At 44.7% G+C, this 27,653-nt stretch overlaps 1 protein-coding gene across 2 annotated transcripts in view; it reads right to left on the reverse strand.

Moving 5' to 3' along the window:
• The window catches only part of ADAM19 (ADAM metallopeptidase domain 19), a 111,451-nt gene that overhangs the window by 46,153 nt on the left and 37,645 nt on the right, over positions 1 to 27,653 (reverse strand). For both annotated transcript variants that reach the window (XM_049874216.1, XM_049874215.1), the window contains exons 4-6: positions 17,705 to 17,783; positions 10,285 to 10,361; positions 291 to 483 (exon numbers count right to left, since the gene is read on the reverse strand). In XM_049874216.1, the coding sequence (XP_049730173.1) occupies positions 291 to 483; positions 10,285 to 10,361; positions 17,705 to 17,783 (349 nt within the window). The remainder of the gene's footprint in view (positions 1 to 290; positions 484 to 10,284; positions 10,362 to 17,704; positions 17,784 to 27,653) is intronic.

A 27,653-nucleotide genomic window follows, 5' to 3' on the forward strand; every position in this document is an offset into this window, starting at 1 on the left:
AATACACCATGTTTGTGCATATGCCTAAGTGATACTTTGAAAGGGGGAGTATGCATTTTTTTCACATTTTAAACTTTCTGAAATCAGCACCTCAGGTATTTTAAATGTGGTAGTGTTTTCCCAAATAGTAATTATTCTACCACCTAGTGTATCTCACGCTCAACAATAATTTAGAATAAAAGAAAAAATCTATTTCTTCCTTCTTAACCATCTACTTTCATTTTAGAAACCTCAGGGGGAGACAAGCCTATTCCCAGGTTGACTCCTGCACTGAGAGCCTCGAAACTTACCCTGCGTGGTCGCTTCTTGTTCTGGTTTGTAAACTGAAGGACCCAGTCTCTGGAGGTTGGCATAGAGTGCTGGAAACCACAGTTCCCTGGGGGTAGCTTGAGATGTTCAGATCTATAAATAAGGTGTTGGCCCTTGCTGTCAGGGAGGGGCTCGATGATGTAGCTGAGGTTACTGTTCACCGCTATCAGTCCTCTGTTAATGGAGAAACAGAACATCTCTGATCAAAGATCATGGCCCTGGAAAAGCCCTTTCCATGGGTCTCAGTTCCCTCATATCCAAAATGACATAGTTGGGTTCAATTATTGGTTCTTAACCTTATTATGGAGTCATGTACTCCTTTTTGGGAATGCAAGCTATACACTTCTTCTGCAGAGAAATGCACATATACATGAAATGTGATATACAACTTCAGAGGAGTCCTGGTGGCACCATGGTTAAGCGCTCAGCTGGTAACTGAAAAGGTTGGTGGTTTGAACCCACTCAGCAGCTCTGCAGAAGAAAGACCTGGAGATTAACCAAACCAAACCAAACCCAGTGCCGTCGAGTCGATTCTGACTCATAGCGACCCTACAGGACAGAGTAGAACTGCCCCATAGAGTTCCCAAGGAGCGCCTGGCGGATTCAAACTGCCGACCCTTTGGTTAGCAGCGGTAGCACTTAACCACTTAACGCCACCAGGGTTTTCACCTGGAGATTACTGCCTAGAAAACCCTGTAGGGCAGTTCTACTGTTACATGGGGTTTCTATGAGTCGAAATCAACTCGACAGCACACACAACAGATCTCATCACAGGAGTCCCTGGGCGATACAAACAGTTAACACACTTGCTGCTAAATGAAAGATTGGAGGCTCAAGTTCACCCAGAGCTGCCTCAGAAAAATCAGTCATTAAAAACCCTATGGACCCTAGTTCTACTCTGACACCATGAGCAATTGGTTTGTTTTTTTGGTAAGCTCATTGCTGAACTCCAGGTTAAGAACCCCTGGACTAGAGAAGCTCAAAAGGTTCTAAAAAGGCTGGACTGGGACAGCTAATACTTATAAAATATGGTAGGACTGGTGTTCCAAAAAACTACCCAAACCCAAGCATGACATACGACAAATCACATGTCAAAACTGGTGTTCCAAAAAGCTTCCCAAACCCAAGCATGACATACGACAAATCATACGTCAAAACTTTATAGGCTCAGAAAAAGGCAGTTCAGCAGCCAGAGAAAGAACACTGGCCTGGGGTGAGGAGACCAAGGTTCTGGTGTTAGCTCTAACACTAAATTGTCACATGTTCTTCAACAAACCTCTTAAATCTCTCTGAGCCTCAATATCCTCATCTGCCAAATGGAAATGACAATTTACTATCAGAACTCTTGGGATGATTCAATGTAAAGACCTTGCACCTGGAAGCCAAAGCTAGACTGATGCCATTCCTACCAGTCCCAACTTCGCCACGTCAGCAAGGCAGCTCTCTGGTGAAGTGACATCCACAACCAAGCATGAGTGACTGCATTTTTCCTTTGGTTAAGATACTAGTGTTGGACTCAGAATAAAGATGCTTATCATTTATTTTATTCATTCACTTACTGAGCCCTGATCCTGTGTTAGACATAATCTCTGTCCTCAAGTGATCGACAGTCAGTAAAGGACAGTCACTCATTCCACAAATATTTACCGAACTCCTGCTGTTTGCCAGGCATTGTGCTAGTTGTTGAGGATGGAATAATGAACAAGACAGGCTAAGGGCCTGCTCTGCAGGAGCTTAGAGTTTAAACATGGGGATAAATCATCATAATATATACCAAAAAAAAGAACCATTGCTTCAAGTTGATTCTGACTTGTGCAGACCGCATGTGTTACAGGATAGAATTGCTCCATAGTGTTTTCTTGGCTGCAATCTTTACGGAAGCAGATCACCAGGCCTTTCTCCAAGGGCAAGGTCTCATTATCCACACCACTGATGAACTGGAGACAGGGATTCTGGACTTGGTAGAAAGAGCGCCATGATTTATTATTTATCACTATCATAAATAATCAATGGAATGGCAAGTAGAGGCCCATGCACCAGGAATTTGCCATCCTTGGTACACTAAGATGAATACTACAACAAGAAAATGGATCGAGGGCTCAGAGGGAGAAGAAAGCCCAGGAATAAATCCTAGAGGCCCTAGCAGCATATCCTGTTCTCTAAAACCTCAGGCTCTTATCCATCCAGGAAGCTAAAAAATTCAAGTATCTCCAATTCAGAGTCTTTGCCCTTCTCAATTGACAAAACCTATCTAAGGTTGGCTCGGCTTCTACTCCCACCCCAGCCCCTTGGGATCCCCACCCAGGTTTTGCTCTATGGGAAGGGCCTGTGCTGCTCACAGGAAAGAGCACCAGGCTCTGATCAGCAGTGGTCCTTTCCGGGTTCCATCCCTGGCTAATCTCATTTTGGTGCCAGGAGTCTGCCGACTTCCCGGCTGCCTCACCCAGGCTGACGCAGCAGTCCCTGCCCAGCCCCATGGCAGACGCCCAATGTGCTCCTAAACAGCTGGGGGTGGGAGCGGGACAAAGACCAAGGGTCACATCCACTCCCTAGTCCAGACAGAAAGGGGCAAAGGGGAGAGCTGCTCTGAGCATCCTGTTCCAAGCTATCTTCTCCTCTCAGCTGATCAAGTCCCCTCCCATCATTTCAGTTTCCTCTGATGGCTGCCAATGTTGGAAACACAGAGGGCTTGACCACAAACCACCCAGTGGTTTTGTGTGCATCAGGCTGAGGCTGTGGAGATAATACCCAGTGAGTGGAAAGTTCCATAGAGAAGTCGGCGAAAATTCCAGTGTAGAGCCACAAGGTGTAGTTGACCGGGAAATCACTTAAACAACCTCTGGGCCAAATAGGACAAAGACCAAGCCAAAGTTTGGTACATGGTGAGCTATAAAAATCATGTTGTTGCTGTTGTCTGCCATTGAGTCAGCCCCCGGCTCATGGCAACCCCCTGTGTTACAGAGTAGAACTGCTCCACAGGGTTTTCTTGGCTGTAATCTTTATGGAAGCAGTTCACCAGGCCTTTCTTCCACAAAGCCATGGATGGTCCAAACCACCAACCTTTAGGTTAGCAGCTGATCACAAACCACTTGCACCACCCAGGCTCCTTAATAACAAGATCTTACAGGTAACCTGGAGGCAAAGATTTAAGATCCACCAGACTTTGCACCCCATGCCCTTAAGTTCTACACTATCTGCCTCCATCAGCATTATGGGTGAATTGCGTACCCTAAAAAGATATGGTGAAGTCCTAGCCCCTGTACCTGTGAATGTGACCCTGTTTGGAAATAAGGTCTTTGAAGACGTCATCAGTTACGTTAACATGAGGTCATATTGGAGTAGAGTGGGTCCTAACCCAATATGAATGGTGTCCTTAATAAAGAAGATAAGATACACAGAGACAGGGAGACAGAGCAAGGACACCACGTGATGCTGCAGTTGCGAGTCAAGGAACTCCTGGAGGTACCAGAAGCGAGGGAACAGGCATGGGTCAGATTCTCCCTCAAAGCCACAGAAGGAATCAAGATGGCCAACACCGTGATCTCCAACTTGCAGCTTTCAGAACTATGTGACAATAGATCTCTGTTCTTATAACCCACCCAGTTTGTGGTATTTTGTTACAAGAGCCTGAGGAAACCAATACATTCAGTCCCAAACCTATGAATCAGTGATTTCTAGGTCACAGCTCCCAGAGACAGCTACTAGAATACTCTACTGAGTGTATTAAAAACACAGACCCCCGGGCCTCACTTAGGAGGCCTAGCATCTGCACTGTGAATAAGTTCCACGAAATTCCATTCCATAGCCACAATCAGGAACTGTGGCGTGGAGCCCATGCACTGCAGCGGGAGCCTGCCTCTTCAGAGGCTCCTGCAATTCTGTGTCAGGGAGTTGGCAGGTTACAGTTTGAGGAACACAGGTGCAGAAGGACATCGAAGGCCCTTCCAGCTCTAGGATTTTGTAGCCACCCATCCCCTCCCCAGGGCCTCTTGTAATTTGCTCCCTGGAGCAGATGCAATCCTCCCACACTGCTTGGGGGTGTTAGAGAGGGTGGTACAAGCCCCAGCCCTTTACCCTGAAACCTAGCTTTGATGGTGGAGGAACTTCTGAGACTCCAGACCCTCTCCAGCCCCCCTCCCCTATCACTACAGCCCTGTCCTCCTAGCCACCCTCCCCTCCACTGAGTACCCACCAGTCATTTATCGGTTTCTCCTTCTAGGAGCCTCAGTTGATCTAATTTGCTAACCGTTAGCCCTGACAGAGGCAGAGCTCAGCCAGGGGGTGTGGGAGGGGCCAGGACCTCACAGCCTATGCTCCATCCTATTTCTCATCATTAAGAGCTTGATACAAAGGAAATTGCGCAGAGAAGCGGGCAGGCCAGGCAGGTAGCAGGTGATGCGTGTTTAACCCCTAAGTGACTGAAGGACTCGCCCAAATACCTTCGCATCCTTCAGGGACACAAGGGAGAACTGCTTCTTGGGAATTTGTTAATTCGGAGCTAAACCTAAGGGAACACATCCAGCCTCCCTATATCAGAGCTGCCTTACGGAGGCAATCATGCTTTTACCCTCCTTTCCTTCCCCCAATCTGTGCCCAGGTAAAAGGAGGTGACAGTGAATTCAAAAGTAGCACAGAAGAGAGAAAGGAAGGCATACAGGTAATGTGGGCCTCCGGGATGGAGTGGCAAAGCACAGGTGGAGCATGCACTCCCGGGAGGGAGACATGCCTCGATTCAGATTCTGGTTCTGCTACTTACTAGCTGTGTGGTATGTTACTTAAATTTACTTGTCTTTTATCTGTAAAGCACAGGTAATACTGCCCATCTCACAAAGCTGCTAGGATAATTGACTAAAGTAATAGGTGATGCTTACTAATAATCAAAGTAACATTTAAAAATAACAGCAGTGACCACAAAAGGAGACCTGGTGGTACAACGGTTAAGCACTCAGCTGCTAACTGAAAGGTTGGTGGTTGAAACCCACCCAGCAGCTCCATGGCAATCTGCTCCTGTAAAGATTACAGCCTAGAAAGTCCTGTGGAGCAGTTCTACTCTGTCACATGGGGTCACTATGAGTTGAAAATCAACTCCACAGGACCTAACGACAACAATATTGACTATGTACTATACCTCAAGTACGGTGCAAAGATTTATATTCAGTAGCCATTTAACACATTTATTGAGAAACTACTGTGTGCTAGTTACTGTCGTAGGCACTGGGGATACAGTATGATCAAAGCACAGACCCTGCTCTCAAAGAGCTTGTACTTATCACCTAATTTAAATCCACCAGTGCTGTTAATATTGGTGTTTCCATTTTATAGGTGAGAAAACTGAGTCTAGGGATGTGAAGTAAACTATCAGGTTTTAAGCCAGGTTTTGTCTGACTCCAGAATCTAAACTTTTAACCACCTGACTGTACTTTTCTCTAAAGGCTTAATCTGCACGTGCCTGACACAGAGGTAGCTTTTATTATTTGTTGTACAGAAGAAAAAGAGAGTATTCAAAGGAGAACGGGTCATTGCACTCCTTGGCAAATGGGCAGACATGTGTGGACTAGCTCCCTGTAGATGAGCCACCTCCTTCTGCCTCAGGCCCCCCTTCCCGCTGAGACTCTGCCTGTTCTCTCTGTGACCCAGAACCTCTCACGCTAAAAGGTCACTTTAAAGGTCTGCTCTACCTTTGTTTTACAGATGAAAGGAACCAACCCACTGCCATTGAGTCAATTTAGTCCCCATAGGGCAGAGTAGAACTGCCCCATAGAGTTTCCAAGGAGTGCCTGGTGGTTTCCAACTGCTGACCTTTTGGTTAGCAGCCATAGCACATAGCCACTACGACACCAAAGTTTCCAAAAGGAACCAAGGCCCAGAGAAAAAGGAACTTGCCAAAGCTGGTAGCAGATCCTTGGCTTGTCATTCCAGGGCGGGGCCCTGATTCTAGCCCCTACCCCACCCCGGGACTCAGCAGCCTCTTTCTCTGTGAGCATCACCAGCAGGGCTGCTAAGGCCCATGGGAGGCACTGGCCTGGCCAAGGCAAAGACAAGGAACAAATTAGATGGGGACAGGAAAGCTCAGAGATCACACAGCCAGGAGATGTGAAGCTAGATCTCAAACTCAAGTCATTCAACTCTAAATTTTCAGCTGACTCCAGGCCATCCTGCGTGCATTCATACACACTCTCTCACATTCATTCTCAATCTCATATTCTCTCTGCCTCTCACAGAATCTGAGTCCAGGAACTGACCACAGTGAGTGTAGGCCCCATTTTTTTCAAGGACAGAGCAGCTATAATATAAAGGTGACCCACCAAATATATCACCAGGCATGATTTACTGTATATCTTTGAAAGACTTTCTATATAATTAAACTGACCAAACATTCATCCAGAAGCTGTACCATGCAGCCATTAAAAGAATGAGATTGATCTATGTGCATCTCGAACATAACGTTAAGTGGGAAAAAAGTTGCAGAACAGTTTATATAGGGTAAGCTCATTCAGAAAAAAATATATAGGCACACAATTATGTATGTCAATTACATACACCCCAACACTGATTATAGATGGGGAGCAGGACTGGTTGGAAGGGTGAAGGCAGGGTAAAGAACTTTCACTTTTTGACTTTGTACCTGCATATTTGAATTTTTAACAATAAACCTGTATTCATTATGTAAGAATAGTTTTTTAATAAATATTTTCTTTAAAAAAAATTAGGTTAAAAAAAGGCTTTATCGCAATATCCTTTTCGCAATATCCTTCCTACTGATAGTGAGCTAGACACGCACACACACACACACACACACACACACACACAGTGTTTCTCAGAATCCACAGATTCAATCCAGAACACTTCAACCCAGTTTATCTAGATTTCTTTACAAATAATAATTGCTCCTTACATTTATACAGCGAGTGATTATTCTTGTTAGTTGCTGTCAAGTCAGTTCCAACTTGTGGTGACCCCACGTTAGTTTGTAAAATATTTGTACATGTAAGAAGTTGTGCAAACATTTAGAGGAGGGGTCTTTAATGTGAGGCAAGCTTGGAGGGGGCTATAGACACTCGATAAACCCAATGAAGTGGTACGTCACATGTTTTTATTGGTATAGTTTATACATATTCATAGCTTCCACCCAATTCTCAAGGGAGTCTGCAGCCTGAATAAGATTAAAAAGCACTATATGGCATATCTATGTTCTTTTTCGCAATGAATGTTTCTAGAAAGATACAAAAGAAATTGGTAACAGTGGCTGCCTCTGAGAAGGGAAGAATCTAGAAATCTGAGGTGAGAAAGACTTATTTTTCATTGTACGCCCTTTTGTACTATTTGAATTTATGTTTACTTTATGGGCATGTATTATATCTTCAATTAAACTAGCTCAAATAATTGCTTTGGAGAGAAGAGGGGGCCCAGCAACCATCTAGAAACTCAGCTGAATTCCTCTGTATTAGTATCATTAGCCTGAAGGTCCCACTTGGTATAAATTATCTCTACTTTCTCCAGTCACAAGGAACATGTTTCAAGGAGAGAAGAACAACTGCTGTGGAGATTTTCCATTGCAGCATCGATTTATGAGGCTTGGGAGATGACTTGGGTGAATGGGAGTTTGAACACTGCTGCTGCTGCTACAGCTGCTCCTTCTCCAGGGTCGGCACCAAGCCATCTGGTATGAGTCTCTAGCTCTTAAATCAGCCGGGTCTGCAGACACTCTTGGCTTCTTAAGGTGAGCAGTGAGAAGGCTGGGAAAGTAAGCAGGGGGACCCCACCAGAGTGAAGCATGCAAAACAGAAACACATGGACGGCTTCCTGGTTTCCCAGGTCAATCCAGCTGCTGAAGTGATTTATAAGAGGCTAAGCCAAGTCTCCACTGCTCCAGACCAAGTGGACACAGGAAAAGCCAGAGAGAAGCAGGTCACACCTGCATGTTCCCATTCCTCCTTTTTGGGATGGACTTTGTTTACTTGCAGACTGCAGGTGGTGGTGGCTGGGCCTGCAAACACCATTGCAAGACCAGTTGGCTTGGCACTTGAGCAGGGGATTTGGGGCCATTCTGTTATCACTTCCCAGCCAAAGCTTGTTTCCTGCCTAATTCCCTCTGGCCGACTCACCACACAGCCTTACTGAGGAGATGTGGCCCAATTTATAAACAGACACATGGGATCTGCAGCATGAGAGGCCTTCACTGTGTTTGCGAGCCTGGGTAAGTCTTAGCAGGGCTTCAGTGTTGTACGTCGAGAGTTATCCTTTATGCTTGTACAGTACTGTAGTGTTTACAAAACACTTAAATAATAATCTCTACCATGCCTACCCCTGGCACCCATTTCACAGATGAGAAAACTGAGGGCTCAGTGACTTTTCAATGTCTGTCTTCCCTCTACCTAGCACAAGGCATCAATATATAATAGGCACCCAATATTAATTTGTTGCATGAATGAAACAATCCTTGGATGAACTGATCCACTGATAAAGAGAAAAGGGCTATGCAGTGGAGTCACCTACTACCAGAAAGAGCGCCAATCGTGCATGTAACTTTGCAATTTCACCTTCAGTGACGTCACATTAGCAGCTTGAAAGTTGTGGTGGGAGTATTTCTACCAGCATATTGGCAGATGATACAAATCAAGCTTTCCCCCGTCCTCCCCCACCCCCCGAGAAAGCCAGCTTTCCAGTATACTGGACCTAAACCTGGGTGATGCAAATGGTTAAGCGCTTGGCTGCTCATTGAAAAACTGGTGGTTCAAGTCCACCCAGAGGTGCCTTGGAAGAAGGCCCGGTGATCTGCTTCTGAAAAATCAGCCACTGAAAACCCGATGGAACACAGTTCTACTCTGACAAGCATAGGGTTGTCATAGGTCAGAATTGACTTGATGACAACTGGTTTTTGGTTTTTCCAAAAAAAAAATGGAGGAGGAAGCAGTAGGGGTCCAAATAAAGAAAGTTTATTACTTCAACATACACACATAGATCCTACATATGCAAGGCAGTGGGGTAAACTGGTAGAGAGAAACAAATATTTGAGATATAATTTATGTTCTCAAGGAAGATGCATTCTCAGGTATAAACTTTAATGTGCACACCAATCACCTGGAGATCTTGGTAAAATACAGATTCTGATTCAGTGGGTCTGGGAGGGACCTGAGGTTCTGCATATTGCACAAGCTCTCAGGTGGTTTCAATGCTGTCCATGTGCTGAATAAACATTTAATCCTCACACCACTCCACTGCCATCGAGTCAATTCCGGCTAATAGCAACCCTATAGGACAGAGTAGAACTGCCCCATTGGGTTCCCAGGGCTGTAATCTCTATGGAAGCAGACTGCCACATCTTTCTCCCGTGGAGCAGCTGGTGGGTTTGAACTGCCGATCTTTCAGTTAGTAGCCAAGTGCTTAACCACTGTACCACCAGGGCTCCTTCCCTCACACCTCTAGGTGTATACTATTTCTTTTTTCGGTGTATACTATTTTTATCCACATTTTACAAATGAGACCACAGAGATCCAAGGTCACCTAACTGGTCAACTGCAAAGCCAGCCCTCAAATCCTGCTAGATCAAGGATCGAAGAGTCACCCTCTTCCCAAAACGCTATCTAATTGGAACTTTTGAGTTGATTTTCCATCTTAAAAACAAGTATCCTCATCTCTCCTTTCTCTTCCCATGCTCTCCTTTTACTCCAGACCCATTTCCTACTTCATTGCCTAGAAGTACTACCAGAGAACAGAGAAAAGGAGATGTGAGAGTGCTCAAACTCATCAAGTTCAAGTTCCTCAAAAAATTAAAAGCTTAATACCAGTGAATTTGTGGGTTATCTAGGTTCCCCCTGGTCCCTCCCACCCTCGGCCTTTCTCAGAGCTGGTTTGCACACACTATCAACAGTCTCCTTCCCAAGGCCCCTGCCCAGGGCCAGTCCTGCTTGTCCTGAAAATTTCATCTCTTGCAGAAAGTACCAGACTCCCCTGTGAACCTTCGGGGCCTCTTACCTAACTCCCCGGCAGGTGCTAAGCGTGACACTGGACTCTTCCGCTTTCCTCACTGTCCCATGGTAAAAGCAATGATCCTAGGAAGGAGAAAGGAAGTGGTCAGGCTGAAGAGCAATGATAAGCATGGCAATGTTGATCTCTCATGAAACTCACAGATGATTCATACCAAAAAAAACCCAAACCCACAGCCCTCGAGTCGATGCTGACTCATAGCGACCCTATAGGACAGAGTAGAACTGCCGCATAGGGTTTCCAAGGCTGTAATCTTTACAGAATCAGGCTGCCATATCTTTCTTCCGAGGAGCAGCTGGTGGGTTAGAACTGCCAACCTTTCGGTTAGCAGCTGAGGACTAAACCACTGCTCCACCAGGGCTCCTCAGATGATTGATACTTCATTATGCATCTACCTTAACCTTACATCACTTTACAATCTGCAAAGAGCTTTCCATTTTATCATTTTTATTCTTAAAATAATCCTGTGAGGTGGGGTAGGGTAGATGCCATTGCCCCATTGAACAGAAGATGTAGGAACTGAGACTCAGAGGAGCAAAGGGGTCCGTCAAAGTTCTCACTGCTAGTTGGAGAACCCAGGTTTTCAGACTCTCATTCAGAGTTCCTTCCATGACATAAGGTTGGTCACAGGATACCAGGCTTCTGAAAGATCCTGCTTCTCCCCTCCCAAGAATCACCTCTGTGAACCCCTGCAGTGGGCTGAAAAATGTCCCCCCAAAATTCATGTCCACCTGGAACATCAAAATTTGAGTTTATTTGGAATAGGCTCTTTGCAGATGTAATTAAGTTAAGACGAGGTCATACTGGATTAGGATGGACCCTAATTCTAATGGCTGGTTCCTTGTAAGAAGAGAAGAGGACACAGAAAGACTCTCACAAAGAAGGCTATATGAAGACAGAGGCAGACTGAAGTGATGCTGCCACAAGCCAAGGATTGCTGGAAGCCACCATAAGTTAGGAAGACGCAAGGAAGGATCCTTTCCTAGAGTTTTCAGAGGGAGCATGGCCTTGTCGATGCCTTGATTTTGGACTTTTGGTCTCCACAACTGTGAGAGAATAAGTTTCTGTTGTTTTCAGCTACCTGATTTGTGGTAGGAGCCCTGGTGGTGCAGTGGTTAAGAGCTATAGCTGCTAACCAAGAGGTCAGTAGTTCAAATCCACCAGTTGCTCCTTGAAAACCCTATAGAGCAGTTATTTTTTGTTTTTCATTCGTAGTAATTTGTTACAGAAACCCTAGGAAGCTCATACACCTCCATCTCCTCACCTCACGATGATCTTCCTCCCCTGAAACCCTCCACACCTAGATCATACTTAATTTGGCACCTACATCCATGAGTTTAATGTTGCTCTCTAGTCATTGCCATTGCCTCACAGCCTCTCAGTCATCTGGTCTCCTCAACCAGGGTGGCTTCCTCCATCACAACAGACTGCTGTTGAAGACCACTATGTGCCAGGCACTGGGCTAGGCCCTGAAGATCCTGCACTGAGCAGATATAAACACTGTACCAGCATTCATAGAGCTGGTGGTCTTGTGAGAACCAGTCAGTAATTAAAAGATGTAATTATAAACTGTAAGAGAGACTTGAAATAAAAGTTTGAGGTGTTACAGAGTGTGTTTTAAGTAATGCAACCATAGCACTTATGAAGCCAACCAGGATACCGTGAGAGTGCTAAAATGCAAAACCAGGCAAACAGCACAAACCAGGACTGTCCCAGGCAAAACGAGGTGTGATAACAACAGACACATTCCTACAGGCTTCCTCTCAAATGGGTAAAGAGAAATAAGCTGGTCAGGCAGAAGCCAGGTTCTGCAAAGGTCTTTGGAAGGATATAAACTATATAGCTGCAGACACAGACACTTCCCCTTTTCCCCTAATACCCCAAGCCTAAGCAGGGCCGATCATAAATGCTCCTGCCTTCGCCTATGGAAAAGTACAAGTGATCCATCACAGGACCATGTCTGCCTGCAGTATTCTGTGTCCAGGAGGCAGGGATGTGACCCAGGAGATAGCTAACCCATTTGTCTATATTCTCTGGCTCCACTCACTCCCAGCTCTAGACATGAATATAGCCAAATAATTAAATTCATGCATTTTTGGCACCAGCAAGGCCTGGGTTTACAGCCAGGCTCCCACACCTACCCACTATGTAACAGTTCCCCAGCCTCTCTGATCTTCTGTGTCTGTAGTCCCCACCTCACAGGGTGGCTGTGAGAATACGAGGTATGAAGGAGCTAGTGTAGTGTACCCAGCACCAGGTATGACAGAGCTAGTGCAGTGTACCCAGCTCGGAGCAGCAGGCAATAAACATCAGTGATCATATTACCAAAGGCAGGGGCTTGGAAGCCCACCAAGGGGCTGAATCTAGAACCTTAGCCTCGTCAATTCTACATCCTGCCCACTGAGCCATGTGGCCAGACCAGAACATAAAGGCCAGGATGGCGCTCAACTCAGGGTCATTCTCCAGACCACAGGTGTCCTGTCATCTGCTGATAATCTGCGGCCGCCAGCATGGCTCCTCTGTCCATTCACGCTCACATGGTCAGAAGGAGGGACATGCACTACCCCTTCCCTCTGCATCAAACTCTCCTGGACTTTAAATAAGTCAGATCCCAACCTTCGGAAGAACACAAAGGAAAGTTCCCTTCCACCCCTACCTGGGCCAGGAGACATCCGCAAGCACCTATGAAAGAAGGTTAGTAGGACAAACTTTCCTTCTAGCCAGGATTCCTCTGCTTTCAAATGCCAGCCCGGCACCTGGCTTTTCCACCCACCCCTGGGCTCTGGGACCTGGGGGTTGAACATCAAGTGCTAAAATTCTGAACCTGGTCCTTAGAACTCAGCAGGGGGCCAAGGAACTCCAAAGCACAGGGCCATTCAGGGGTGAAGAGCGGGCCAGTTCTCCCGGGGAGAGGAGACAGGCTAATATGGGGTAAATGGTGCTCAGAGAAGACGGAGGGAGTCAAGGATTAAAAAAAAAATCCTGGAACCTCTACAAATAAATAGAATTCAAATCCAGAAATGAGTGTGAAGAATCCCTGTACATCTTCCTATGTTTGGAATGATGCTACCATTTATCACAGCCTGGGGGATCTCTGAAACAGCCTAGCAACTGACTTTTGTAATATGCTTTACAATTTGCGAAGGGCTCTCACATATGTTATCTCATGTGATAATAACAGCTGCCATTGACTGTTATCAACAATCAGAGCTAAGTCTACCTAGGTCTTGCTACTTGACCAGCAGCAGACACAGATGTTCTTCTTTTAATTCTGACCACAGCCTTATGAGGTAGATGTTACTATTGCCATTTTTTAAAGAGGAAACTAGAAATTGGAGCAGTTTTAAGTCATTTACGAGATCACATAACAGCCTGGTTCCAGACTCCAGGCTCTGAACCACTCTCATCAGGCCAGCATTGTGCTTGGGACTCTGAAGTGATGTTTTCTAATCTTCCACCCCACCATCAACATGTGAGGTAGGGAGAGGGAAAGAAAAAACCTATTGCTGTCAACTTTCCTGGCTGTAATCTTATGGAGGGGCCCTGGTGCAAACTGCATGAGACTTCATTTGCCAAAGCTTTATTATCCCCTAGCACCAGAGGAGATTTAAGTTCTTGTTTAAGTTTAAGCCTGGCCACTAACTGGTTATCTGAAGTTGGGCAAGCTAGTTCTCCTCCCAATTTTCTCATCTGTAAAATGTGGGGTTGAAAGAACTGTTTATAAATTCCCATAAGTGATTCATTTTACCCTTCCAGAGCCCTGAGAGTTAGATATTAGTATATCCAAGTATCAGATGAGGAAACTCAAAACCGGTGTGATCCAAAGGGTTGTTTCAGGTCACATAGCTAGGAAAAGCCAAGACTATAGACCTAGCCTTCAGACCCCAAGTCCTGTAACTCTTTCTATTGGAATAGATTCACAGCCCATTCCCCCAGTGATCTGACCTAGATCAGGGCTATAGCGTAAAGGACCAACTAATGAGTCTTGATAAGGTTCCCAGAATGCCCGCTAACCCAGGCCAAGTTTGGAAGCAAGAGTGCGGGCCTCAGAATTTGGGTCAAGTGCAGCTAAATGGGTTATTGCATTCCCATTTCTCTTTGAGTTAGCTTCCAAATAAGAACGCTGACTGGGAGCCACATGGGACTGGGTGGGAGGGTTGCAAGAATCCGCTAACCAAGTATAAGAAAATAAAGTTGTCCCACGGTTCGAGTCACCGGGTGGCACAAACAATTAAGTGCTTGACTACTAGCCAAAATATTGGTGGTCCAAGCTCACCCAGAGGTGCCTCAGAAGAAAGACCTGCTTCAAAAAGGTCACAGCTCTGAAAACCCTATGAAGCACAGTTCTACTCTGACACATGTGGAGTCACCATGAGTCAGAATCACCTCAACCCGGCAACTGGATTTTTTTTGTTTTGGTCTCATGGTTGAGCTAAGATAGGCTTCAGTCAACAAAGCCTTCTGGAAGGAAGGGGATTCCGAGGATGAGGGGAAACTCTTTCCCACTCCTCTGTTTCTGAAAGGCCGTTATAACATCTCTGCCTGATGCAAAAGCTGAGAGCACAAAGAACAAGGAAATTATCAGAGTCATGAAGTCACAGCATTCCATCTCAGCTTCTTGGCCCGAGGTGGCCACCCCAGGGGGCTTTCACAGTAGGAAGCATGAGCTCATGGCAAACTTGTGGACTGAGACCCATTCTTGAGCTCTGGGGTACAGAAGCAGCAGGCGCCAAACTCAGAGGAGGGTGATTTTGCGAGATCTTAAAAGCTAGGGGCTGTGCCCACCCCCTATCTCTGGAGGCAGAGAAAAGAGGTCTCAATGAAGGGAAGGGACGTTTTGACCAAGGGGCATTGAGGGAAGTGTAGATTCCAGAGGCTGGACTCACTGCTGGACAGGCTCCCGAGAGATGAGAAGATCTAGCTGACTTGCCTGCTGCAGGCACTGGCTACACCGCCAATTCCTTTATACTTAGAGCGACCTCATCAAGGACAGTCTTGATCTTCACAACAAATCATTCTCATCTCTCTACTCCCTCTTTCTCCTCAATGTTCTGATCCACCCAACTATCCAAAATAGTCCCTCAGACAGCTAGTTACTATGCTCTAGGACCCTTAGAGCTAAGAAAACTTAACTGTCCTGAGTCCTTTTCCCCATTCCAGTATAATCTGACAAACTGATTATTGTTGTTAGTTGCCCTTGAGTAGATTCAAACTCAGGGGGACCCCATCTGTGCAGAATAGAACTGTTCCACAGGGTTTTCAAGGCTGTGACCTTTCAAAAGCAGATCACCAGGCCTGACTTCTGAGGCACCTCCGGGTGGGTTCCAACCACCAACCTTTCAGCTGGTAGTCGAATGCTTAGCCATTTGCTCCACTTAGGGACTCCTAATGACTGATAGTGGCTATCTCTGTCATACTAGACATTTGCAATCCAGCAGCAGTATTTTAAAGAATGGACCATGTGAGAATCTCGGGTTCCATGGAAACACTGAGGCAGAGGAACCCCTCCTGCTGGCCTCCATACCACATCTCTCAGGCATCCACACCACTAAAGTCCATTATGCTTTGCCCCAAAGGCAAAAGACCACTGTTGCTCCTTCCAGAATCCATTTTTTTTCTTCCCTTCCCTCTCCTCCCTCCCCCATCAGTTCAGAGTCTGAGAAAGGTCACTCTAATCCAGGGCTTCTTAACCTCAGCACTATTGACATTACAGGCTGGATAATTCTTTGTTGTGAGGGCTGTCCTGTGTGTTGTATGATGTTTAGCAGCATCCCTGGTCTCTACCATCTAGATGCCAGTAGCACTCCCACTCCATTTATGACCATCAAAAATGCCTCTAGACATTGCAAGTGCCCCTTGAGGGGCAGTATAACCCCTGGTTGAGAACCACTGTTCTAATCCTACCAATTCCAACAGGCACCCCAGTAGGAAGAGCTAGCAAACCATGAAATGTGTACGATTTACTGCCACGAATGTCCACCAGTGGGATGTGGGAAAGGCAAGCTAACATGTATCTATCTGAACGGCCAACTGAAAAGCCAAACATCCCTACTCAAAAACACCTTTCAGGGAAAAATATCCAATATGAAGTCAGCAGCAAAATAGGAAAAACTTTATAACCTAAAATTACTTTCAAAAGTCGAGCTACAATTAGTGGTTACCAGAGGGAGGGAGAAGTGAGGAGCTACTGCTTAATAGGCGTCTGTTTGGGGTAATGACAAAGTTTTGGAAATAGGTAGTGGTGATAGTTACACAACACTGTAACAACAATGTCACTGAAATATACACTCAAAAAATATATGTTACTACAGAAACTTCGTAGCATAATGGTTAAGCCCTCGGCTGCTAACTAAAAGGTTGATAGTTCTAACCCACCAGCAGCTCTGCAGGAGAAAAGACCTGGCAATCTGCTCCTGTAAAGATTTGTTGTTGTTGCTGGGTGCCGACGAGTTGGTTCTGACTCATAGCGACCCTATGTACAACAGAATGAAGCACTGCCTGGTCATGTGCCATCCTCACAATCTTTGTTATGCTTTAGTCCATTGTTCCAGCCACTGTGTCAATCCATCTTTTTGAGGGTCTTCTTCTTTTGTGCTGACCCTCTACTAAGCATGATGTCCTCCTCCAGGAACTGGTCAGCCTAGGAAACTCTATGGGGCAGTTTTACTGTGTCCTGTAGGGTCGCTATAAGTAGAAATTGACTCAACAGCACACAACAATGACAATGTATATTTTACTACAGTACAATTTTTAAAGCATTTTAAAAAAATTTTTAAGGCAGACTACAAAATTTGTGTGCATGGACATTACAGCTGTGGAAACCTTACACATCTAGATGAAAAGGACCAGCTAGACATCTGATGGCATGAGACGACAGGATCATGGGTAAATCATTTCTTTTACTTAAAGTTTTTTTAATATGTGGGTAATTAACATAAGGAGTCCCTGGATGGTGCAAACAGTTAACTCACTTGGCTAGAGGTGCCTCAAAAAACAGGCCTGGTGATCTATTTCTGAAAATCAGCCATTGAAAACCCCATGGAGCACAGGTCTACCCTGACATACATGGGTTGCCATGAGTCAGAATTGACTCGATGACAGCTTTTTTTTTTTTTAATTACCATGGAGTGAAGAAAATGTATATTGCACTGTGATTATACCAATTTTAATTAGTCATGATTACCCTAAAATGTTCTATTTGTTTGTTTGGCCCTATTAGCCAGAAAAGGAGAGGGGGCACTTATGAAACAATAACCCACATTTTGCTTTTCCGGCTCACTCCCTTCGTCTTCATCAGAGGAAACCGTTACTTCAGGAGTAACCATGCCCATCATGTGTCTCATCAGTCCCTAGGAGTGGCAACTGGATAGGGCAGGTGTTTGATGTATATTTGTTGACCTGAGCTTACCTTGGACTTCAGCATGGTGGTTCGAGGGCTTCCACTGGGAGTATAGTGGGTTTCTGTGTAGGTTGGAGCAAAAAGATCTCTGCAAAGAACAAAAACAGACATTTGTATCCTTAGTTGATGACTCCACCCTCCTGGTAACAGCAGCCAGTGATTTTAATGGAACCAGACAGGACCACCCAAGAATCTCCACGCAGAAGAAACCAGGCAGCCATAGGTGGCTGAGGAACAAACAGAAAAACAGAGGGAAGTTTGTTATTAAGTTGATATTCATTGGTATCATCACTTAATTCAGGCACAACCAGATGAAGCCGACAGAACTAAAACAATGGTCCTTAACTTATTCTGTGTCCGGGGGAAATACAGATGCAAACATGTGCACAAAATGTCCCAGGATTCATGAACTCTATTTTGTATCTCTACTGATTTGCCAGCATCATATCCACCAATTTTTACTATCAGCGCACCAATTTTTTTTTAAGGTAATAAACTCTTCCTTGTTGCACGTAGTTTGGTGGGACTGTCAATAAGGTGTCCTACCCAGTCCCGGCCAAGAGGTGCCCTATGGTTCAAGCCAAGTCAATGGAATAATGTCGCATGGGCTGAGCAGATAAACGTGATTCATCTGCCCCTTTGTTCCTGGGGCTGCCTTTTGCCTGTCCCTTCCAAGACCTAGTAGTTCAGATTTCCTGAGACCTGGTAGTTTTGTACATTACCTTTTCAATAAATTATATATATTTTTGTCTTCCCTAAAATTGAACACTGATTTCTCCCTTTCACAGACTCCTTGAAGCTAAGGTAAGAATCCCTCACCAAAGACAAAGCAATACCAAATAAGATTCCTAGAATTTCTATGAAAGTTAAAAGCAAAACAAAAGGACCAAATGGATGTTTCAACTAGCTCAGCCACATTAAAAGCAGAACGGATCTATTGAAAGTCAAGGTCAAGGGGGCAAAAGGGTTTCTAATGGAAGGCACCATTAAAAATTGGAGTCTAGATGAGAAGGCAGAAAGGGATAGGAGCTGGTTGAATGGACATGGGGAACCTGGAGTGGCAACGGGGAGTGTGCTGTCATATTGCAAGTAGGGTCATACAACAATATGTGTATAAAGTTTTGTATAAGAAATTAACTTGAGCTGTAAACTTTCAGCTAAAGCACAATTAAAATTAAAAAACTGGAATCTAGTGGTGGGCTTGGCAACCAATGTCACAAAAAAATATGTGTATTAAATGTTTAATGAGAAATGAATTTGCTCTATAAAACTTCATCTAAAGCACAATTTAAAAAATGGTGTCTAACACAAAAGCATGATGTGGATGTATGTGTACTAATGTGGAAAGACATCTAAAATAGAGTCAGATGGAAATAGTAAATTATAGAAAAGTTCATATTATAAAAGTCCATTTTCATGAAAAAATAATGGTGTACATGAGTGCACGCATTAAAAACAATTGCCGTAACAAGAGCTCATTCTTAATGGTGGTTATCTCAGGGGATTAAAGAAGCTGTTCAGTATCTAAATTACACATTTCTGAAATCGGTTGCATTTTTTTCTAATTATCGTGTATTTATTTTGAAAGCTGAGAAACTCATTTAAAATTGATTTTTACAAAAGAAGAAGACGGTGGCTGAGGCCAGCACAGAAAGCCGAGGAATCTTCAGAGACGACCTGGGTTTTGGAAAAAGTGACATTTTCCAGCAAGAGAGGGTCAGGTGAGAGAGTCCCTCTAGTCACCTCCAGCTCTAAATTCTGGGACTGACTCTCAGATTCCCAGCTCCCTCAATCTCCAGCGTGAAGTCAGAAGAAAAAATGCCCTAAGAATTGTCTCTTGCAATACGTCAAGCCTTCAACATCAGCCTTGGACAAAAAAAGAAAAAGAAACCCAGCAGGAAAACATAAAAATAAAGCAAAGCACAAAAACCAGCTTGTGCAAAGAAGTTGTCAATCACATGGAAAATTTGGGTCAGTGGTTAACGTGCCAGATTCTCCCCAGCACCTCTCTCTTTCTCCTTAGCATCTAATCAGGACCCAAGGGAGGGTTCTCCCATTTGTCTGGAGGAGATAAACTGTAAGCATCACAAGGGCAGAGGCTTGACATTTGTTCAGTGAAAGAACTAATTAATTACTGAATGAATAAATGAGTAGTTCACCACACTAGTAGTTTAGAGTATGGTCTGGAATCCAGAGACTGAGGTTTCGATTTCAGCTCTGACACATACTATCTCTGGCCATGAGCAAGTTACTTTGCCTCTCTGGACTTTTGTTTCCTCTTCTGCAAAAAGAAGGGTAATACACCTACTTGACGGGGCTATTTGGCGTAGTGGTTAAGAGCTTGGCTGCTAACCAAAAGGTCGGCAGTTCGAATCCACCAGCTGCTCCTTGGAAACCATACAGGGCAGTTCTACACTGTCCTATAGGGTCGTTATGAGTCGGAGTCGACTCAACGGCAATAGTTTTGGTTTGGTTTAGCAGGGCTATTGTTTTTACATAATACATGTAAAGTGGAGCTTAATAAAGATTAGTGATTATCATCATTGATTCTAACAGAGATTGATGGAAGAACTCAGAAAAACGAATGAAATTCACCTATTTCTTCTAACTCTCCCAGCCATCAACTCTCCAATAAGTCATTTGAGAGAAGTAATAAGAAGCAATTAGCTCATTCCTGCCACCTACTTCTGGGGTCTGCTTTCACAGTCTGCCTGGACTGCACAATGGATGACCGGTCAAGGGTTAGAGTTTAATGGTTCACCTGGGTGACAAGGGAGAGATGTGAATTTTCCAGCAGGAAATGAGCTCCTGGTAAATATATTCTCAGCCTCTTCTGAGTCTTAGCGGGAAAATATTCACCCAGTAACATTAAGATGCTCCAAAGATAACGATCCAAATTTAGCCTCAGAGGTGTCCATCTTCTTGCCAGCCCTCAGTCACATGCCCTCAGAAGGATAAGTAACTCCTTCTACAGCTTCTTATTCTGAAGATCTGCCTTCATTGTCATAGAACTCCCAGAGCCTTAGCACTGAAAGTGACCTGAGAAACCATTAGTCAGACTCACTAGACTGTGGGCTCCCTAAGAGCAGAAACCGAAGTTGCCTTGTTCAAGGATTTTCCCCAGCACCCAGCACCTAGCAGGTAGGCAAAAACCAGCTGCCATCAAGTCAATTCTGACTCAGAGCAATCCCACATGTGTCAGAGTAGAACTGTGCTCCACAGGGTTTTCAATGGCCAATTTCTCTGAAATAGATCTCCAACCCTTTCTTCTGAGGCACCTCTAGGTGGACTCAAACCTCCAACCTTTTGGTGAGTAGCCAAGTGTGTTAACCGTTTGCACCACCCAGGCAATCCAGCAAGCAGGCAAACCAAAAAAAAAAAAAAAAAAACCCATTGCCATTGAGTCGATTCCAACTCACAGCAACCCTATAGGACAGAATAGAATGGGCCAACAGGGTTTCCAATGAATGGCTGATGGACTTGAACTGCCGACCTTTTGGTTAGCAGCAGAACTCTTAACCACTGCGCCACCAGGGCTCTGCAGGCAGGCAGTGAGTGACTGAGTAAGTGAGTGAGTGAAGGAGTGAGTGAGTGAGTGTAGATAAAGAAATGAATGAATAAATGAACAAATAAAAGAATGAATGAACGAACAAATCTTCTACCTAGTAGAGGAATTTGCCTGGTAGCCATTCAACATTTGCTTGAACACCACCAGGGACTGGGAGCTCCTGAGACCATCCACTCCATTTCTGACCATATATAGTAGTTGGAGAAAGTGTTTACACTGAACCAAAAACTGCCCATCTGTAACTCGCACCCACTGGCCCTTACTCAGTCCTCTGAGCCTACACTGAATAATCTGCTTTTTCTCCTACATGACAATCCTTTCCCACAGACTTTTGTTGGTAGGTGTCAACTGGTTGAGTCCATTTTTGACTCTTAGTGACCTCACATGACAGAATAGAACTGCTCCATAGGGTTTTCTTAGCTGTAATCTTTACAGAAGCAGATTGCCTGGTGTTCTCTCCCATGGAGCTGCTGGGTAGGTTCAAACCACCAACTTTTCAGTTTGGAGCCAAGTGCTTAACTGTTGTACCACCATGACTCCTTTCCCATGGCCCAGGACCTAGCTAAAAATGCACATTATCAGGCTCCCACCCCAGATCTACTGATTAAGACAGAAATTCGGGGGTTGGCACCACCCTCCAGGTGACTCTAGTGCTTGCTGAAATCTAGCACCACACCCTAGACCACAAGCTGTCATCATACCTTTAAGGCAGATAAGCTTCAAAGTGTCTAAAAGCGGCTCCCATCATCTTCTACCTCCACCACATCCTGGGTCATTCCGAGCTTGGGAAACCCACAAAGGTCACGACATAATCATCAACAGCTATTTACTGTGCTAAAAAGGAGTCCTGGTGGCGTAACAGTTAAGTGCTCAGCTGCTAACCAAAAGGTTGGCAGTTGGAACACACCCAGCAGCTCTGCGGGAGAAAGACCTGGTGATCCGTTTCCATAAAGATTACAACCTCGGAAACCCTATGGGGAAGTTCTCCTGTGTTACATGAGTCACTGTGAGTCAGAATCAACTCCACAGCACGCAACAACAACAACACCGTGCTAAGTGCTTGCCTTATTTCATTTAACCTTCACAGCACACCTGTGACATAGGTACTGTTGTTAGGTGCTGTTGAATCAATTTCTACCCATAGCAGCCCTGTGTGACAGAGCAGAACGGCCCCACGGGGTTCCTTAGGCTGTAATCATCATGGAAGCAGATCACCAGGTCTTCCTCCCGCAGAGCTGCTGGGTGCATTCCAACCGCCAACCTTTTGGTTAGCAGCCAAGTGCTCAACTGTTGCACCAGCAGGGCTCCTTCTCCATTTTGTAGATGAAGACACTGAGGCCCAGTTCTCACAACACAGTGTCGGAGCTGGGTTTTAAACTCCATTCTGTTGGACCTAGCCATGACTTTAAAGCAGTTTGCTGCTTTGTCTCAGAAGGTGGAAGCAGCTGAAGCGTTGCCAGGAACAGTGTGCCCAAATCACAATGTGATGGTGATGATAGCTGCCTTGAGGGCATAGATGGTGTCACAAAAAAGAAGACCATTAGCTCTTAAAAGACAGGTGGATATATGCAGAGAAAAGCTACCACTACCGGTACCAGTTGTCGTCCAGTAGACTCTGACTCATGGTGACCCTGTGTGTGTCAGAGTAGAACTGGGCTCCACAGGGTTTTCATGGCTGATGTTCCAGAAGTGGACCACGAAGCCTTTCTTCTGAGGCACCTCTGAGTGAACTCCAACCTCCAACCTCTCAGTTAGCCGCTGAGCCCCTTAACCATTTACACCACTGCTCCCCTCCGCCCCGCAAAAAAAAAAAAAACAACCAGTTGCCTTCAAGTTGATCGTAACTCATGGCAACTCCATGTGCTTCAGAGTAGAACTACTCCATACGGTTTTCAATGGCTGTGACCTTTTGGAAGTAAATCCCCAGGCCTTTCTTCAATGGTGCCTCTGGGTGGACTCAAACCTCCAACCTTTCAGTTAGCAGTGAGCATGTCAGCTGCACTACCCAGGGACCCCAGGGGTAAGTAAAGCATAGGGCTAGAAAAGGAAGGTGGACTTGTACAAACCTCAAGCCCAGTTCTTTGGAAATAATAAATGGGGCTCCTGATGTTGGCCAGTAAGGTCCTTCTTTCTAGAGACAAAGGGGAGGGTCATGTTTCATTACTATCATCTGTACACTTTTACCAATAAAGACTGGCTTCATACTCTTTCCCCACTGCCCCAGGCTAGGCCTGTATATGCCCACGTGCCCAGGTGTTCCCCCAGCATGCTCCCAGGACCAAAGATGCTACCTCTGCAGAGATGAGGCCACACGGCCACTGAGCAGCCCAGCCCCCTCCCCCCCTTTCTGGCCACATCTCCTTCTCATCTCCCTGACAAGAGGCTGGCTCAGCAGATCAGCAGGAAGCCGTCTCTCACCACTGCATTGCATTAGGATTTTCAGGAAACGAATTGTGAGTGATGTGTGTCCAGGAAAAGAGAAGGATGTCCAAGTTTTCCCACCCTGCCCCCTCCTTTTGCTGGCTCTAAAGGAAAAGCAGTTTCTGTCATACCATCCTGCACTCCTGAAGCTCTCTATCCATCCTCTCCAAGCTCACAGCCCACAGGCGGAGATCCAGCCACACACAGAAGACCACTCCCGACCAAGTCACACATCCTAATGATAATAGCAACCAGCATGGGAGTATTGGCTTTAGGCTAAGCTCAAGCAGCTCAGACCTCAAAGTCCATAAGCATAACCTACATTTTCTGAACCCTACCCTAAGAAAATAAGCTGTCCCCCAAATGGTATTAAATGCTGTTGAGTCACTACCGACCCATAGCGACCCTATGTACAACAGAAACACCGCCCAGTCCTGCGCCATCCTCACAGCCGGTGCTATGTTTGAGCCCACTGTTGCAGCCACTGTATCAGTCTATCTCACTGAGGGTCTTCCTCTTTTTTGCTGACTCTCTACTTTATCGAGCACGATGTCCTTCTTCTTGTACTTCTCCCTTCTGATAATATGTTCAAAGTAAGCGAGACGAAGTCTTACCATTCTCGCTTCTAAGGAGCCTTGTGCTGTATTTCTTCCAAAACAGGCTTGTCCTTTCTTCTGGCAGTTCATGGTACATTCAATATTCTTCGCCAAAACCATAATTCAAATGCATCAATACTTCTTCAGTCTTCCTTATTCAATTCCTAGCCTTCGTATACATATAACCCAAAATTAGGCAATTGAAAATATCGTGGCTTGGGTCAGGCACACCTTAGTTCTCAAGGTGACATCTTTGCTTTTTAGCACTTTAAAGAGGCCTTTTGCAGCAGATTTGCCCAATGCAATACATCGTTTGATTTCTTGACTGCTGCTTCCGTGGGCATTGGATCATGGATCCAAGTATAATGAAATCCTTGACAACTTCAATCTTCTCTTCGTTTATCATGATGCTGCTTATTGGTCCAGCTGTGAGGATTTTATTTCCTATACATTAAGGTGTAACCAACACTGAAGGCTGTAATCTTTGATCTTCATCAGTAAAAACGCCAGGGAAAACATGTGGTCACCCTCCAGGAAAGAACAGTTATTATTGACTAAGGTAGCCAGGAATCTGTTCATATATTCAGCCAGACCCCAAAAGCACTCTCCAGTCTGGATACAGTTCTGACCCACCATTCTGAAGGCTCAGAACCTTTAAGCCCACAACTGACCCTTTTAGTACTTCTGGGTAAAACCCTCTGGGGAGGGAGAAGCAGTGGAACTAAAACAGATTTGCACGGTTTCCTTTCACATCTCCTCTGAGCTCAACCCTGCTTCTCTCGCTTCAAATAAACAGACAGTAAAGATACGCTGATAATGATGTGAAAAATACTTTGAGAAAAACAACCTATACAGACTGCTCAGCATGAGCAAATATTAGGCCTCTCATTCCAGCAGTTACTTTACTGACATCTCCTCCTCTGGTCTCATTCCATCTTGTTCTTTCAAGTGTTTACCAGTGGCCATCAAGTCAACTCGATTCATGGTACATCAAAGTAGAACTGTGCCCCATAGGATTTCCAGAGGCTGGCTTTTCAGAAGTCGATCTCCAGGCCTTTCTGCCAATGAGCCTCTGGATGGATTCAAACCACCAAGCTTTCCATAAGCAGCTAAGCTCATTAACCACTTAAGTTAATTGACCCAGGGATTCCCTTCCAAGAGTATCCAGGCATTATTTGTACACTGGTGTGATGCACTGGGGCCGGGGGTGGGGGCACAACCTTACTGGTCTCTCTTAGGTTACATGACGGGTCCTCACCCAAACCCGTTCACAATAACCTAAGCCCGTTTCATTTCTTGCTAGCACTTTTAATGTCATCTTCATAGGACTTAACAACTGCACAACACCCAGAAAGGCTGTGAAAAAATAAAAAATCCCAGGGCCCTTCCCAGCCCTACTGACAATCATATTCTCTAGGGAAGGACTCAGAAATCTGTATTTTTAATTGTTTTTCCAGGTGATACTTTCTTCGGCTACATTTGATCAGTTTTAACACTTTAAATTCTTTTTCCCGTTTCTGGCTGATCATCCCCCCAAAATCTAAAAATGATACCAGCCAAGCACAGGGGGAAAGCCTAAGGCTCAGCATGCTTTGGTTTGAGTCCCAGCTCCACTAAAAAAAATGTGGCCTTCCACATACCAGAAAACAGACAAAAGGAGATCTGTCGACCTCTTCGACTCTAAGCAGTCTGTCTAAGGTTTTCAGACTCTGAGCGGCAATGTAGCTTTGTGAGACTTACAGTTTACAATTAATTAGGGCACCCCATATACAACATGGCAAAATTAAATGTGAACTTATAAAAACTAATAAGATACAAGAGAGATGCAAATGATTTCTGCCCAACAGAAAAGATAACTCCCGCTCACTGCTAACCAAAAGTTTAGTGGTTCGAGTCAACCCAGAGGCACCTCCTGTCAACCCAGAGGCACCTCCTGTCAATCTACTTCTGAAAAATCAGTCAATAAAAATGCGATGGAGCACAGTTTGGATAAGGGCTATTTACACATATGAGGTCACCATGAGTCAGAATCGACTTGAAGGCAACTGGTTTGTTTTGGTTTTTTGGGGGGATATTACTAACCAGATTTATATCTAATTTAGCAATCATCCCAACATTCCTTTTTTTCACTGATTATATTAAAAATTCATTAGTTTTATATATATATATATATATACACACACATACACACACATATATATTTCCCTCTAATTTTAAACCAGTTTTATCATCTTGCTGGGTCCACTATTAATTAGATAAATAAAACTTTGACAAGTGTTCACCATACATTTGTATGAGAATTGTTTTGGCTTAAGCAACCTAACTCCCTTGGAGCCTCCATTTCCTAGAATGCAAAATGAGCCAAATAATAATCAAGTTCAAGTTCTAGGTCTGCCACTTATAAGTGGTGCAACTATTGCCAAGTTGGTTAGGTAACCTCTCTGTGCCTAAATTTTCTCATCCATAAAATGGGGGGAATGATAGAATCTATTTCATAGGGTTGCTGAAAAGTACTTAAAACAGTGCCTGGGACATTGTAACACTATATAACTATTTGTTAAAAAAAATGAATGTGAAAATTTCTCTGTAAAGTATAAAGTATTTGTGCCACGAATGCTGCTATTATTCTTTCCAAAACTATGTGTACATGTGGCAAAATCCTAATAATTGTTAAATCCAGATAATGGGTATCTGAGAGTTCACAATACTACTTTCTCTCCGTTTGTGCACATTTGGAAATTTTGATATTAATATTTCTTAACTACCTGGGTGATACTGCTCAAGTCACAAGCTACTCGGCCCTGGTTTCCCTTTCTATCAAATGGAAATGGTGTCTGGTGCCCAGGACCGACAGGCACTAGGAAGTGTTTTTGAAAAGCAGCAGTGCTATGCTAATCCAATGGCCTACGCTATTCCATATTTGGGACAAAATAATAAACTCAGTAAGTATTGTTTTGTTTTCTTTTGTTTTCAAAGAGGGAGAAAGAAAAGAGGGGAAGAGACAGCTTGAGCTGTTTCAGAACCAAGATTTCCAAACCAGTGCTCATTCCACTCCTGACTCCAAAGGAATGGAAACAAACCAACATGCCAAAGGCATGGCCTGAAAGCCAAATAAGGAAACTGATGCATCCAGGGCCCCATAAGCAGGGGCACTCCTTTTTGAGGGAACAGAAAGGCCAAAGAAGGGAGAATTTAAAAGTTGCTTCTAATGTAAAGAGCTGGGACTTCCTCCCCAAGGATTCAATTGAAAAAGCATCGTGAGTCCCAGAGAACCAGCTTCAGGAGCAACATTGCAAACAAGATGGTACCACCCACGAGCCTGGCAAAAAGCCCAAGCTACTTGGTATGTTTTCTTTAACCTCTATTAAGGAAG

Source organism: Elephas maximus, chromosome 2 (genome assembly GCF_024166365.1).
Source record: "Elephas maximus indicus isolate mEleMax1 chromosome 2, mEleMax1 primary haplotype, whole genome shotgun sequence".
In the NCBI taxonomy this organism is placed as follows: domain Eukaryota; kingdom Metazoa; phylum Chordata; class Mammalia; order Proboscidea; family Elephantidae; genus Elephas; species Elephas maximus.